The sequence below is a fragment of the Lynx rufus genome, unplaced genomic scaffold (assembly GCF_022079265.1).
Source record: "Lynx rufus isolate CCGP_SWC_20201006 ecotype Redwood Valley unplaced genomic scaffold, mLynRuf1.p SCAF_7, whole genome shotgun sequence".
Classification (NCBI taxonomy): Eukaryota; Metazoa; Chordata; class Mammalia; order Carnivora; family Felidae; genus Lynx; species Lynx rufus.
Window position 1 is genome coordinate 72,254,237 of NW_025814889.1, and position 14,122 is coordinate 72,268,358.

Here is a 14,122-nt window from a genome sequence, read left to right on the forward strand (position 1 = left end):
ACAAAGAGTACCCAGTAAGTGTTGAAATTCAGAAAGAAAATGACTGCAGAGGCAGTGTCTAACAAGTTTATGAACACAATGGAATAAATTCTGCTGTATTTTTAATTTTTTTTTAATGTTTATTCTTGAGAGAGACAGAGCATGGGTGGGGGAAGAGCAGAGAGAGGGAGACACAGAATCTGAAGCAGTCTCCAGGCTCTGAACTGTCAGCACAGAGCCAGACGAGGAGCTTGAACTCACAAACTGGGAGATCATGCATGACCTGAGCCGAAGTTGGACGCTCAACCGACAGAGCCACCCAGGCGCCCCAACTCTGCTGTATTAAATGCCAACAGAGGTTGATGAAGTCACTCGTCATGAGGGGTAGGTCATGAACATGTTGGGGAGTATGCAGCTTTAAAAAAAATGCATCAGAATGTGGAATGAAAGGGACCAGAAAAGACATGGGTGGCTTGAACAAGCATATTTAATTATGACTTTATATTTGATAATAACTTTGTTTGAGAGTGTGCATGTGAGTGGGTGGGGGGAGGGGCAGAGAGAGAATCCCAAGCAGGCTCCATGCTCAGTGTGGGGGCCCGATGCAGGGCTTGATCCCACGTCCTTGGGATCATGACCTGAGCTGAATTCAAGAGTCAGATGCTTCACTGAGCCACCAGACACCCCAATTATGACTATATTTGAAAAGTGAGAGGCGCTTGGGTGGCTCAGTCAGTGAAGCATTCGACTTTGGCTCAGGTCATGATTTCACAGTTCATGAATTTGAGCCTCACATTGGACTCTGTGTTGACAACTCAGAGCCTGGAGCCTGCTTTGGATTCTGTCTCTCTCTCTCTCTGCCCCTCCCCTGCTTGCACTATTTCTCAAAAATAAACAAACATTAAAAAAATAAAATAAAAAAAGCGAAAAGCATGTATAATGATTCTCAGGGAGGGGGGGCGGGGAGTGGGAGGTATGGATGCTGAATATATGAGGTATATGCCCAAATCTGAGCACATGCCCAAAACTTGTTGGAAGGTATGGCATGTTCATATATATGGATTTTTAAAGTTTGAGAACCACTGGACTAAACAATTGGGTTCCCCACTGAACCCACATCAGTACTAAGGAAATAGAATTGCCTTTTCTACATCAATTATCACGGCCTTCACTGTCGCCAGATCCAGTGACCATTCCTAACCTGCTTATATACTTCCAATCCTTGATATTCAGGTTTATAAAATATTTATCTTCATAAAAGCTAGAGGATGATGCTCGCCGCCTTTTCTTCTCATCTGCCTAAAATCCATTTTACAATTTCTTCTAAAAATTTTAAGATACCTTTGCCTCCAGGCTTCTCTGTCTCTGGTTCTTATGAGAGAAGTATTTGTCTGGAAAGCAGACAACAAATATACTATTATGTGATCACAAGGAGAAAGGAGTCTGCATCTAGAGAACAGAGGAAAATACACATATAAGTATTTTAAGTGGAGGGAGGTGGAGTAGGGAGAGGGAGAGTTGACAGAGAAGAAATTAAGAGAGAAGGGAGGGGCACCTGGGTGGCTCCGTTGAGCATTGGACTCTTGATTTTGGCTCAGGTCATGATCTCACAGTTCGTGGGATCAAGCGTCGCATCAGGCTCCATGCTGACAGCTTAAAGCCTGCTTGGGATTCTCTCTCTCTCCCTCTCTCTCTCTGCCCCTCTCCCACTCATGCTCTCTCTCTCCCAAAATAAATAAATAAACTTTAGAATAAAAGAGAGAGAAAGGGAGATACTTGCAATTAGAATATCAAGCTCAGTGGTTCCGTCCAGTAATTCAGGTAAGTAAAGGCAAAGTAGGAGGCATACATGTATGTGCACCATGTGTGTATGTTTGTGGGTGTTTTCTAAGTATCCCTAATACAGTCATCTAAAGTATACTTTTCCTAAGCCTTGATGCTAGAAACCAATTAAAATATTTATCTGTATATTTGAATATCAGGCCAACCTTGCAGAGAGGAGCCTCTGCTGAGCCTCAGAGCTTGGGGTGAAACCCTGGGGGAAGATCATCTAAGCACCAATCAACCCACATCTAACACCTGGGTCATAAGATGGCCATGAAGCAGATTGCTCTCATTTGATCTTCAAGTTATCCTCCAGAACCATTAACCATAGGTAAGCACTTCATAATTTTTAGCCATGAATGATAAGAAAAAAAAAAAACATTTTCATTTCACTTAAACACTCCTATGGGACTATTGTCTATAGAGGCTTGATAGTTGAAGGTTTCTGCAATTCTTTACTTTCCTCAAACTTCAAAGTTAACAGAGAAGAGAATACCAGAAAGAAAACCATTCCCCAAGTAAGAGATCATAAAGTACAAAATGCTTCTGAATTTCTTTAATAAATCTTACTGTAATCCCCAAAACGTATGTCTTACAATGCATCCCATAAACTTGTGAATACATTCTACAGTGGTATGCACCCCCATATGGTTGGTAAGATCTCAAGATTTGAAACCTGATGGCCAGGGTCCAAACTCTATTCATTAACCTCATGACCTAGGGCCATCACCCTAACCACACTGCCTTCGTCCTGTCCCTTCTTCCTCATCTGGGCAACAGGAATGTTGGCAGTAACAGTGCCTACTTCCTAGGACTATTGTCATGAGGACTGTCATGAATTAATCCACCTTAATAGGCTTAGCACACTCTCTAGAGCATAAAAAAGGACCCAATATATGTAAACGAGGTTAACATTATACAAAGGAAAGAAACAATACTATAAATCATTTAAAGACGAGTTTTAAGTTTTAAATTGTTGTCAGCAGATCCCTGCTCCTACTTCCCACAGAGACACTGAGACAAGCTTCTTCTGAGAGGACTTTTAAGTAAAACATCTAGAGATAAAGACACAGGCTAGCATACCCCAATTCAAATTACGTTCACACAAAATAATTTCTTGATGCTGACTGAAACTGTTGTCTTCTAAGACATTACCTTCTTTAAGCCCGAAAGCCTCAAAGTCTATAACTAGGAATGTAAGCAAATTAGAAGCCACTTTCTTTACACAGATTTCTCACTAACAAAATTCCACATCATGAACTTCTAATAATGTTTCTTGTCCACAGATTAATAATAACCAAGTTCAAAACCACATCATTTCCTTTTTCTGCCTCATTTCCTTCAAAGTGAAACATAATTCTTTCTTGGACCTAGAATAAAAATTTCCAGATTAACTAAGCAAATCGTTACCAGAAATGCAATTTTATAATACTACTATTTCAGGATACTCAAAACACATAAAACATCTGTGTGGTGTCTGTTAATACACAAAAATAACCTAAAAATGTGGTGTATACCACCTAAGTGGAAAATTGAGTCTATAACTAGAAGTGCAAACAGAAATCCACTCTAGAATCCATCAGTATTGTGTTTTGAAGTTCAGTTGGGAACATTTTAAGAACTGTGACACTTCCTTAAATCTTGGCCAGAGGTCAAAAACTGCTTGGCATGGATGTTTCATGTGCCCAACACAGTATTTTTTAAATTATTAAACTCAAATATTTTTAGGTGGGCCATGCCCTTTATTCACTCACAGGCCCTTAAAGGCATTTTGTTTTGCAAACCTTAACTAAAGCCCATCCTTACAGAGAAGAGATCAAAAGATAACTGTTAGTTAAATGGGTAACTCACTGATGTCCTAATAAAGGCCAGAGACTTGGAAAATTAAGGGTACTAACAGTATCATTCAGAAATTCTTATAGTTTGCTTGTTGTGTTAATTTTAAGTATATGCTTTCGGTGTATGTATCTAACAGTGGCTTATTCGATCAGGACAGCTGAGCTGAATTGTTAAAATTCGATAGCTAGATTCTAAAAGAAACCAGAAAATAGAGAATTTTCAAAAACATGTTCCTGTGATATGAAAATTTGGGCTAAAATCCAAATTTTACATTATTTTCAAGAAATTAATCGCATTCAGTCAACAGTTGGTTTTTCCTCAAATAAAAGGAAATGAATTTGCTCGATGCACTATTTAAAGAGGAACTAGCTCCTACTGATGCATTTCCATGAATATTTATATATATACACACATAGAGACACGCACGTATATACACGCACTCAGAGTAGGGACTGAGCCCAACTATATAACTCTCAATTCTTTTCAGTTCCATTGTACTCTCTGGGAGATTCTATTCCACTTACAAATTAAAAATTAAGCCTGAGTCTGGGAGCCAAACAAGAGAACACTGGAGAGGACTTCCTAAAGCATTAGTTCGTGCATCACTCCAAAGATATTATGTTTTAGGCACTGATGAGGCACAAGCTAGCTGGCTTTAGAGTCAAAATATTATTAGTTAGGCGTCCTTTTCAAATTAACAAGGAGGAAGGCTTCCATTCAGACAGCCCCAGTAAGCACACCCTTGTCTCCAGCTTCTTCAGAACACAAATACAAGGCACCCTGAAGTGAATTTGCTTCTGGGGGCCGTGCGCCTGAACTCTCCTGGATCAGTCTTTCTGAAGGTTCTGGCGAATTCTCCCTCCATCTTGGACTTGAGTGCTGTTGGGAGACTTCCCAGAGCGAAGGACATGGAGAAGGGAACCCCAGAGCAGACCGCGAGAGGGGATCCTCTTGAAGGCCTACTTCTTGGATACACCTGTTGGAAAGCACTTCTTTCTCTTTGGAATTCCGCCATTTCATTCTTCTGTTCTGAAACCAAATTTTCACCTATTGATAAAATAATTGGACAAAACGATCACTTATTCCATGTTACTTCACTTCAGTATTTTAAACTATAATTTCTCCTAGTATACCCTTCTATGAAATACCTTATCATGACAGCCAGCCTAGCAAAGTCCTTATCACTTTTCACTGGGCTCCTTCAAAAATATCTGAGAAATTACTTTAGCATAATATCCACACACTTATGAAACAAAACGACTGTGATAAATTGGTTACATCCTACAAGTATGACGTCTGATTTAACTCTCAATAGTTTAAAACATCATTTAGGCAATGCTAATTTATTTATAAAAAGGAAATGCCATTGACTAGCAATAATGTTTATTTTGTGCCAGGTGTCAAGGCATGCATGTTACGCCGAATACATAACTTAATCCTCACGGTGAATGCAAGAAGTCCTCATTTCACACGTATGAAAACTGGGGTTCAGAGTGATAAACCAGTTCAAAGTCATAGAGCTAGTAAAATGGAAGCACTTAGAACAGAATCCATGACTGTGCTACTCCAGTGCCCAGGCTCTTATAACATTTAGATTTCATCAGGAACTTCTAGAAAACTAAATTAAGAATACATTTTATAATGTTTTGATCAATTCCAGGCTTTATACAGTTTCCAAGTTTGATTACTCTAAGGATTTATCAAACTTGAAGAATTAGGCTCAATAAACAGCAACCAATTGTTGTACTTATGATAGTGGTTTCTAATTTGAGCCATATTCCACCTCACCCTACCGGAGTCTGTCTTTACTACGAACTTCTGTCTTTATCTGCTACATAGTCAACTGTGCCTGGTCAGAAAACTTCACAACAGGTTTCCTGACATCTCAAAATCCAATCACATTATTTTCCTGAGCATTACACTGCATCTTTACATGAACAATTTAGTGGATTTCTATTTTTAAAACAAAAACTAGAAAATTCTACATAAAAAAAATCATTGAAGTATTACCAAGTATTTCTCCCAATGAAGGAAAAAATTGAGATGGTCTTTTCAGATTGGGAAAACAATTTCTTCATTCTTTCAACCTGACTGGCAATTTCAAAATGGCTACAAAGAACCTGACCCCAGGCAACTGAGTCCAAAAGACTGCCATCTCAGTTACAATCCTGTGGTTAAGGCTTTTCATAAGAAAACAGTACTAATGTGTACATACCAGAGCATTTGGTTCTATTCATGAACTCATTTATTATTTGTGGTGAGCATTTACTCCTAGAAAGCCTGCCAAGTATTTCTAGTGGGCTTTCACTAAGACATTTATTTGTGCCCACTGGTGCCACATTCATTATTTTCTTTTTCCCGTCGCTTTTCTGCATATCAAGAGTTGTTTCTGGGCGATATCTCAGTGGAAAAAAAAAAAATCAAAAAAGTTCCTTCACAACCAACAGTATTGAAACAAAGGTACATATCTGGGGAAAATCATAAATTAAAAGTTCTACCTCTCAACAAATACAAAAACAATTTCCAAATGGATTAAACAGCTAAACACAAAAACAAAAGTATAAAAGTTTTAGAAAAAACTAGAAGATATCATCACAGTCATGGAGAGATGAATTTTTTTTTAAGTATGACATAAAACATTAAGGCCACAAAAGAAAAAAAATAGAGCTGACAATATAAAAATGAGAAATTTCTGTGTAATACCACAAACATGAAAAAGCCACAAACTACTTTAAAGAATTAAAACCAGAGACTCAAAGAGATATTTGTGATCCATGTTCATGCATTATGCATAACAGCCAAAAGGCAGAAGCAACCAAAATGTCCACTGATGGGTGAATGCATAAACAAATGTGGTATATCCATACAATGGAATATTATTCAGCTTTAAAAGGTAAGGAAATTCTGACACGTGCTACAACATGGATGAACCCTGAAGATACGCTAAGTGAAATCAACCAATCACAAAAGGACAAATACAAATGATTCATTTGAAAGTACCTAGAACAGTCAAATCATAGGGACAGAAAGTGGTGGTTGCTAGGGGCTGGAGTGAGGGAGAAATGGGGAGTCACTGCATAATGGATACAGAGTTTCAGTTTTACAAGATGAAAAAAGTTCTGGAGACTGAAGGTAGTCATGACTGTGCAACAACGTGAACTAAGTACCTGATGCCACTAAACTGTACCCTCAAAAAAGGTTAAAATGGTAAATTTTATGTTATGTATATTTTACCACAATGAAAGAAACCACCAACTTGGAGAGTCTGCAATGGCTGTAACAAGAAAATGTCACTAACTATAATATTCCAACTATTTTGAGAACAGCTACAATAACTGCTACAAATAATACAGATAATAGCTAAAAAGTGGGAGCAATCCAAACACCCACGATGAAGATGGATAAACTGTGGTAAACCGTGTGATGGAATACTACACAGCCATGAGTACCGATGAGCTACTACTGCTTGCAAACGTGAATGAATCTCACAAACATAATATTAAGGAAAAGAAGCCATATACCATAGAATTTGTACCGAATGATTCTGTTTATATAAACTACCCCCAAATAGGCAAAACTAATCTATGTTGTTAGAAGCCATGATAGTGGGTAGTCTCAGAAAAGGAAACAGTAACCTGGAGGGAATCTGCAAGGGACTACTGGCCTGGTGATAGGGTTCTACTGTTTGATCTGGGTGGTGGTAACACAGATTATTTGTCCTCTCCTTCAGAAAATCAAGATATATGTAGGGAATAATCCCATTTATATATCTATATTTTTATTTATATATTTATATATATTTATTTATATATATTTATATTTATAAATATATTTATATATTTTATTTATATAAATATATTTATATTATTTATAATAAAATATTATTTTTATGTTATTTAATTTATTTATTATTTATTTATTATGTATTTATTTTATTATATAATATTATTTATATAAAATATATTTATTTATTTATTTATATTATATATATTTTTATATATTTATATATATATAAATGGGATTATTTCCTACATATATCTTGATATATATACATACATGTATGTATATATATATAAATGTATATATTTCCTAGGGAAAGGAAGCAGTTAAGGAGAAACACATACACATGCACACACAATTCTGTGTCTCAATTCTAGGTCCCTATTATAAAATCAAAGTAGATTCCTCACAGGGTCCCTGTGAGGATAAATGACATCAAATGTAAGGACACATGGTAATCATGGTGCGTTTGTGTTCATTTATTTTAAAGATAAAGATAATACATGGTTCATCAAAGAAATTAAAACAAGAGCCATTTATAAATGACAGTAGTAAATGAAGGAGTTGGGTTGGAAAGGGAGGAGATGAGTTTTCATTTTTAACTTTACCAATTTCCCCTTTGTTTGAAATGCCATGTGTTAATTGTGTAATTAGATGTATATGCAAATAAGAAAATGTGAAATTACTTCTGGGATGTTCACCAAATTCAGTGACATAAAAAGTATTCACTCCTCAGGCACTTGAATTTTAAAAACAATACAATCAACTATGTAACACTATACACCTGTGAATGAGAACTAGACGATAACATACAAACAAGGAAAACAGTTTGTTTTCTTGGAATGGACAGATTACGGTCACCCCCCCGTAAATATTCTCTGATATGCCTGCTGCATCCCCTTTCCAATAGTCTGTTCTTAAGAAGATGATATGTACTGGGGTGCCTGGGTGGCTCGGTAAGTTGGGTGTCCGACCGACCAACTTTGGCTCAGGTCAGGATCTCACGGTTCTCAATGTGCAAGTCCCACACTGGGCTTTGCACAGATAGCGCAGAGCCTGCTTTTAATTCTCTGTCTCCCTCTTTCTCTCTGCCCCTTCCCGCTAGTGCTCGCACTCTCCCTCTCTCTCTCTCTCAAAAATAGATAAGCATTAAAAAATTAAAAAAAAAAAAGATGACATGTACTATCAAAGATGTTCACATGGTCTCAGGGCACTGTGAGATCAAACCTAGCCACGTTTCCTGTTTTAACACTTACTTCAAGTTCTGACTCAACCTCCCCAACCTGCACAGTTTCTCCCCTCTAACTCTGGAGACTTTTATCCATATCAGTGAGACGCAGGTGGGTCCTACTGAGCTTCTGTGCCTCCTTAGTCAGGCCCAACGATTCCTCTAAGGATGAGACAGTTCCATCGCTAGACTCCCCAGGGGTATAGGGACCAGTCATATGGCTGCCCTCCCCAGACATGGAGATTAACATAAGGCTCCAAAGAGATATGTAACTTTGAGGACCACTGACCTAGCTCCTTTATTTGGCAGTATATCTAACCTTCCAGGTGATGTCTCCTATGTTATTGTCTCATAACATAGGAGACAATATTATCTGTTATTATCTAACTGTTCATGACCTTCTGCTTCATTTTTCCAGCTGCTTATATAAATTCCTGAGTGTGAAGAGTGTATCTCAATCAGTCCTTATCAACACTCCTTGCTGCCCACTTCGCACAGTGTCTTGCATGCAGCTGATTTATCTATCACATACACAGAATGGCTCAGTGACATAGAATTCCTACATTTGTCCCTGTTTTTGAAGTGAGAAACTGAGGCATAGAGCAGTCAATTAAGGTTAGGGACTCATTAGTATCACACAATGAGGAAAGCACAGACTGGCGGATCCAGGCCAATTACACTCTACCACACCACGTAATGCTTTCTACAACTAGAAGCAGTTGGGCGTGGGGGTAGGGACAGATCACTTCCCTAGGGAAAGGAAGCAGTTAAAGAGAAAGAAAGAAAGGTTAAGGAGAGTTTCATCCAAAAATAACTGGTTTAATAAAATCCAAAGTTAGAAACCAGGTCATTTGTACCGAGGGAAGAACAGGTGAGCACAGTGGTTAACACAGAGACTGTGCTAACAACTTCAGTGCCTTGAAGCTAATTCAAAAAATCCAGGTGGATTGTAGCCTTGCATCACAAAAGCCAGCTTGGCAGATGGACTACCTGCTACATTTCAACTGCTGCCATCCCTCTTAGTCAAGTGCCTTGTGCAGTGAACATGCGGCACAACCATACAGGATAGCACCAGGTGAAGGAGAACACAACTCCAGAGTCAGGTAACCTGGGGTGAGAGCCCAATTCCCAAGCAGCTTCACTACGTGACATCAGACCTATCTGTGTTCACTTCTCTACATTTTCTCATCTAGAAAATGAGAATGATTACAGTGCTTATTTCACATGGTGATTATAAAATGATTAAATAGTCCAATACTAGTGGCTTAATGTACAAGAAAGGTTTGTAAGTGTTGCAACCATGAAACTACTTTACTGTGCTTGACATAAACCCAAAATGCAGAGTAATGAGATCTAGTTAGAGATATTTATGAGTCACACATTTGGGACTGGATTTGGGATTGGAAATGAAGAAAAAGACGGGGAAAACGGTTCCTGCTTTTGTAGAACATTACGTAGTCTACTCTGAAACCAGAGCAAACAATTAATGATACAAATGCCACATCCTTAATGTTTCTCTTCATTTAGGAAGATTTAAGCGTGCAAAAACCTAGACCTCTCAGCAAATGGACCTATTTCCAAATAGGAATTGTGATATGTATTTCCACCCACTAAAAAATTGCGAAAATCATTTCAATAGCACTTTAGGGTCCAGCACCATACCTAGTACAACAGATATTTGCCAAATGCATGGGTTTCATTGTATTCCTTCAGAAATCAGGAGCAGTGGACATCTTCCTGCTCATTAATACCTGTGATTCCTTTAGTCCCAAGCTGATGGCAAGTTTCTTTCGGTCTGTTTTGCTGATATATTTCTGCTTCTGAAACATTTTCTCCAGAGCCTTTCTCTGATCCTCAGAAAAAACAGCTCTTCTTAAAATACCCCGCCGAGCTTTGGAGTTCGAGTCCTGGGTCAGGAGGGACAGCACATTCTCTTCTCCTAGAGGGGGGAAACATGTACAAAACCTGGTTAGCTTTATTAATAAGGAGAAGTCAGTCTGCCTTTCCCAGGACAGCATCTTCCTTCTCTGTACTATGCCCAAACACTCTTATCTCTGAACTCTGCACACTTTGAGCAGTGCTTCTTCCATGTTTTTGGTCATGGACTCCATTGAGAATCTGATAAATGCCCTTCGCTCCCCAATGAGATAAAAGTACATCTGCTCGCCCTCCCAATTTGGGTGCCACGTTAGAAAGTCCATGGTCCCATGGGGTGCCTGGGTGGCTCAGTTGGTTAAGTGTCTGACTTCAACTCAGGTCATGATCTCATGGTTCGTGAGTTTGAGTCCCACATTGGGCTCTGTGCTGACAGCTCAGAGCCTAGAGCCTGCTTCAGATTCTGTTTCCCTCTCTCTCTGTGCCGCACCCCCCCCCCACTCATGCTCTCTCTCTCTCTCAAAAATAAACATTAAAAATTTTTAAATTTTTCTCTACTTCTTCATTTATTTATTCATTTGTTTTCTCTCTCAACAAAGTTTGAACACTTACCATATGCCAGGCCGTCTGCTCAATGCTACACATTGAGAAACAAGATAAATATATTTTATTATATGCATTACCTGTAAGATTTAGTGGAAGGCATTTATTTTTACTTATTTTATTTTTAACTTAATACTACTTATTTTGCAATAAAATAAATAGCTTTTGAATTTTCAGTATTGTTCTTTTCTTCCTTTTTTTTTTTTTTTTCCAGAGAGAGCTCATGCAAGCAGTAGAGGGAGAGAAATTCTTCATCAGGTTCCATCGGGAGGGCCGATTTCATGACCCTGAGATCATGACCTGAGCTGAAACAAGAGATGGATGTTCAACCGAATGAGCCACCCAGGTGCCCCTGGAAGTCATTTACTCAACTAGCATCACAAATGTGAGGATGTATTCCTAAGGAGGCTGCCTTGGGAGCACAAAGCAAGGGTCTGATCGTAATCTGGGATGTCAAGGAAAGCTTACAGGAGTCAGAGATGTTCAATCTGAGAAAGGAAGTTTGGAAGACCCCCAATCACCACCACTCCCCAATCCAAGTGATCATCAACTCCTTCAGGTCAGAGATATTTACTACTTTTTCTGCCTTTTGCACAACTGGTTCCCACCCTCTGAGAGTTTCCTTCATCATTCACCATTTATTCATTCATTTGGCTTTCCAGCTGTGATAGGCAGAACAATGGCCTTCCCAAAGATTACATACTATGTATGTTCCCTAGAACCTGTAAATATGTCATATTACATTACAAGGGAAAAGTAAGGTTCCAAGTGTAGTATCAGTTGCTAATCAACTGACCTTGAGATTAGAAGACATCCTGGGGTATTCTAGGGTATCCAGGTGGGCCTAATGTGATCACAAGGGTCCTTATGAGTGGAAGAAGGAGAAAAACAAGGGAGTCATAGTCAGAGATTTACTCTCTCTGATGCTACACTCTTGCTTTGAAGATGAAGGAAGTGGCCACAAACCAAGAAATGCAGACGGCCACTAGAAACAGGGAAAGGCAAGAAACAAATTCTCCCCAAGAGCCTCCAGAAGGAACACAGCCCTGCTGACACTTGATTTTAGTCCAGTGAGACCCATTTAAGGCTACTGAACCCCATAAATATAAGATAATAAGCTTCTATTGTTTTAAGACAGGAGATTTGCAGAAATTTGTTACCACAGCAAAAGGACACTGATACCTGGTATCAGACTAACTGAGCTTATTTGAGGAAACCAGACACAGCACATGGTCCCTGCCCTTAAGGAGCTCACCTTCTCATGGGAGGACTAACACATGAACACCACAGCAGAATATAAGCACCAGGGGAGCAGGGACTCCAGTTTATGGCTATAGCTGGTATGCATTCTGGTGCTTAATAATTATTTCTTTAAAAATTTTTTTAAATATTTGTTTATTTCTGAAAGAGAGAGAGACAGAGTGTGATTGGGGAAGGGGCAGAGAGAGAGAGGGAGAAACAGAATCTGAAGCAGGCTCCAGACTCTGAGCTGTCAGCACACAGCCTGATGCAGGGCTCGAACTCATGAGCCGTGAGATTATGACCTGAGCCAAAGTCAGATGCTCCACAGACTGAGCCACCCAGGCGCCCCAAAAATTACATCTAAATAAAAAAGCAAATGAATGCCTTAAGCCCTAGAATAGAATGCTCTATGAAATTCTCTGGTATCACAAAGGAGGAAGTAATTAGTTCAGAGAAAGCAGGTTGAGCCAAGTCTAAAAGAACAATCCAGTTCAAGAGAGAAAGAACCAAGGCCAACCTAAGCAGAGTGACTGCATGTCTAAAAGCACTAAGGCACACCTATAAATACAGAGAACAAACTGATGGTTGCCAGAGGGGAGAGGGGTGAAGGGCTGGGCAAAATGAGTTAAGGGGAGTAGGTAATACAGGCTTCCAGTTATGGAATGAGTAAATTATGAAAATAAAAGGCACAGCACAAGGAATATAGTCAATGATATTGTAATAGTAATGTATCAGGACAGATGGTAGCTATACTTGTGGCAAACACAGCATAATGTATAAACTTGTTGAATCACTGTGTTATACACCTGAAACTAATATAACCTTGTGTGTCAACTACACTCAACATTTTTCTAAAAAGCATTAAGGCATGAAGGAATAAAGTTTATCTGAGGAAAAGTAAACAGTCTTCAAGGCTGGGGAAAGGCATGAAGCAGCAGGTGCAAGCTGGCACCCTTATCCAGCCTGCAGATGGGCTTTGCTGGTCTTAGAATTCTGATTGAGCTGTCCACATTGCACAACTAGGAGATTTCATGTGAAGTCCAGGTTTCTGACATCTCTTCAAAGGGAACCACACTAGGCTCACCTTCCCAGAAAGTAAAGAGCTACCAGAGAACGCAGCAGGTGCCCCCTCTTGATGGAACATGTGGCCCCCAGTCTGTCACAGCCTCACCCAGCTTACCAGGCTCTTGAAGACATTTGGACCTTTGACATAGAGATTAGAGTGGAATGGGGCCAGATCATAGAGGATTATAAGAGTCTGGGACATTATCCAACAGTAGTGAAAATCAAGAGGAGATGTTTAATCAGGGTGTGACATGATAATGATAAACACACAGTACTCTGTACCATTACATTTACTCTGTGTTAAGCCACTGACACACATTAATTCATTTAATCCTCCCAACCTATGCCATCAACATTACATACTATTATTTTCCCCATTTTACAGATGAATAAAATGAAGATCAGATAGTTTAAAAAACTTTGTCCAAGGGCACATGGCTAGGGTTTCAAACCCAAAACAACTCATTTCAAAACAAAGGCTCCCAACCCTACACAATATATTCTAACACAATGTGACTTATATTTTAGGAAACAAGTGTCAACAAATGAATAAATCTTGTCAAATCTCCTTCTGCAATATGATACTTCCTTTCCTATTGGCTAAAAGATTGCAGATCATCTCCCAATGTGTCTCTCAGCCCTGGTTTATATCTCATTCTGGTTCCTCCTCACATTGCTAGAAGGACC

The 14,122-nt window shown here is 39.0% G+C and overlaps 1 protein-coding gene across 1 annotated transcript in view; it reads right to left on the minus strand.

Moving 5' to 3' along the window:
* Positions 1–4,359: 4,359 nt before the first annotated feature.
* DBX2 (developing brain homeobox 2) overlaps positions 4,360–14,122 on the minus strand; it is a 33,089-nt gene continuing 23,326 nt past the window's right edge. The window contains exons 3-4 of the mRNA XM_047065247.1: positions 10,402–10,589; positions 4,360–4,689 (exon numbers count right to left, since the gene is read on the minus strand). Coding sequence (XP_046921203.1) covers positions 4,360–4,689; positions 10,402–10,589 — 518 coding nt within the window. The remainder of the gene's footprint in view (positions 4,690–10,401; positions 10,590–14,122) is intronic.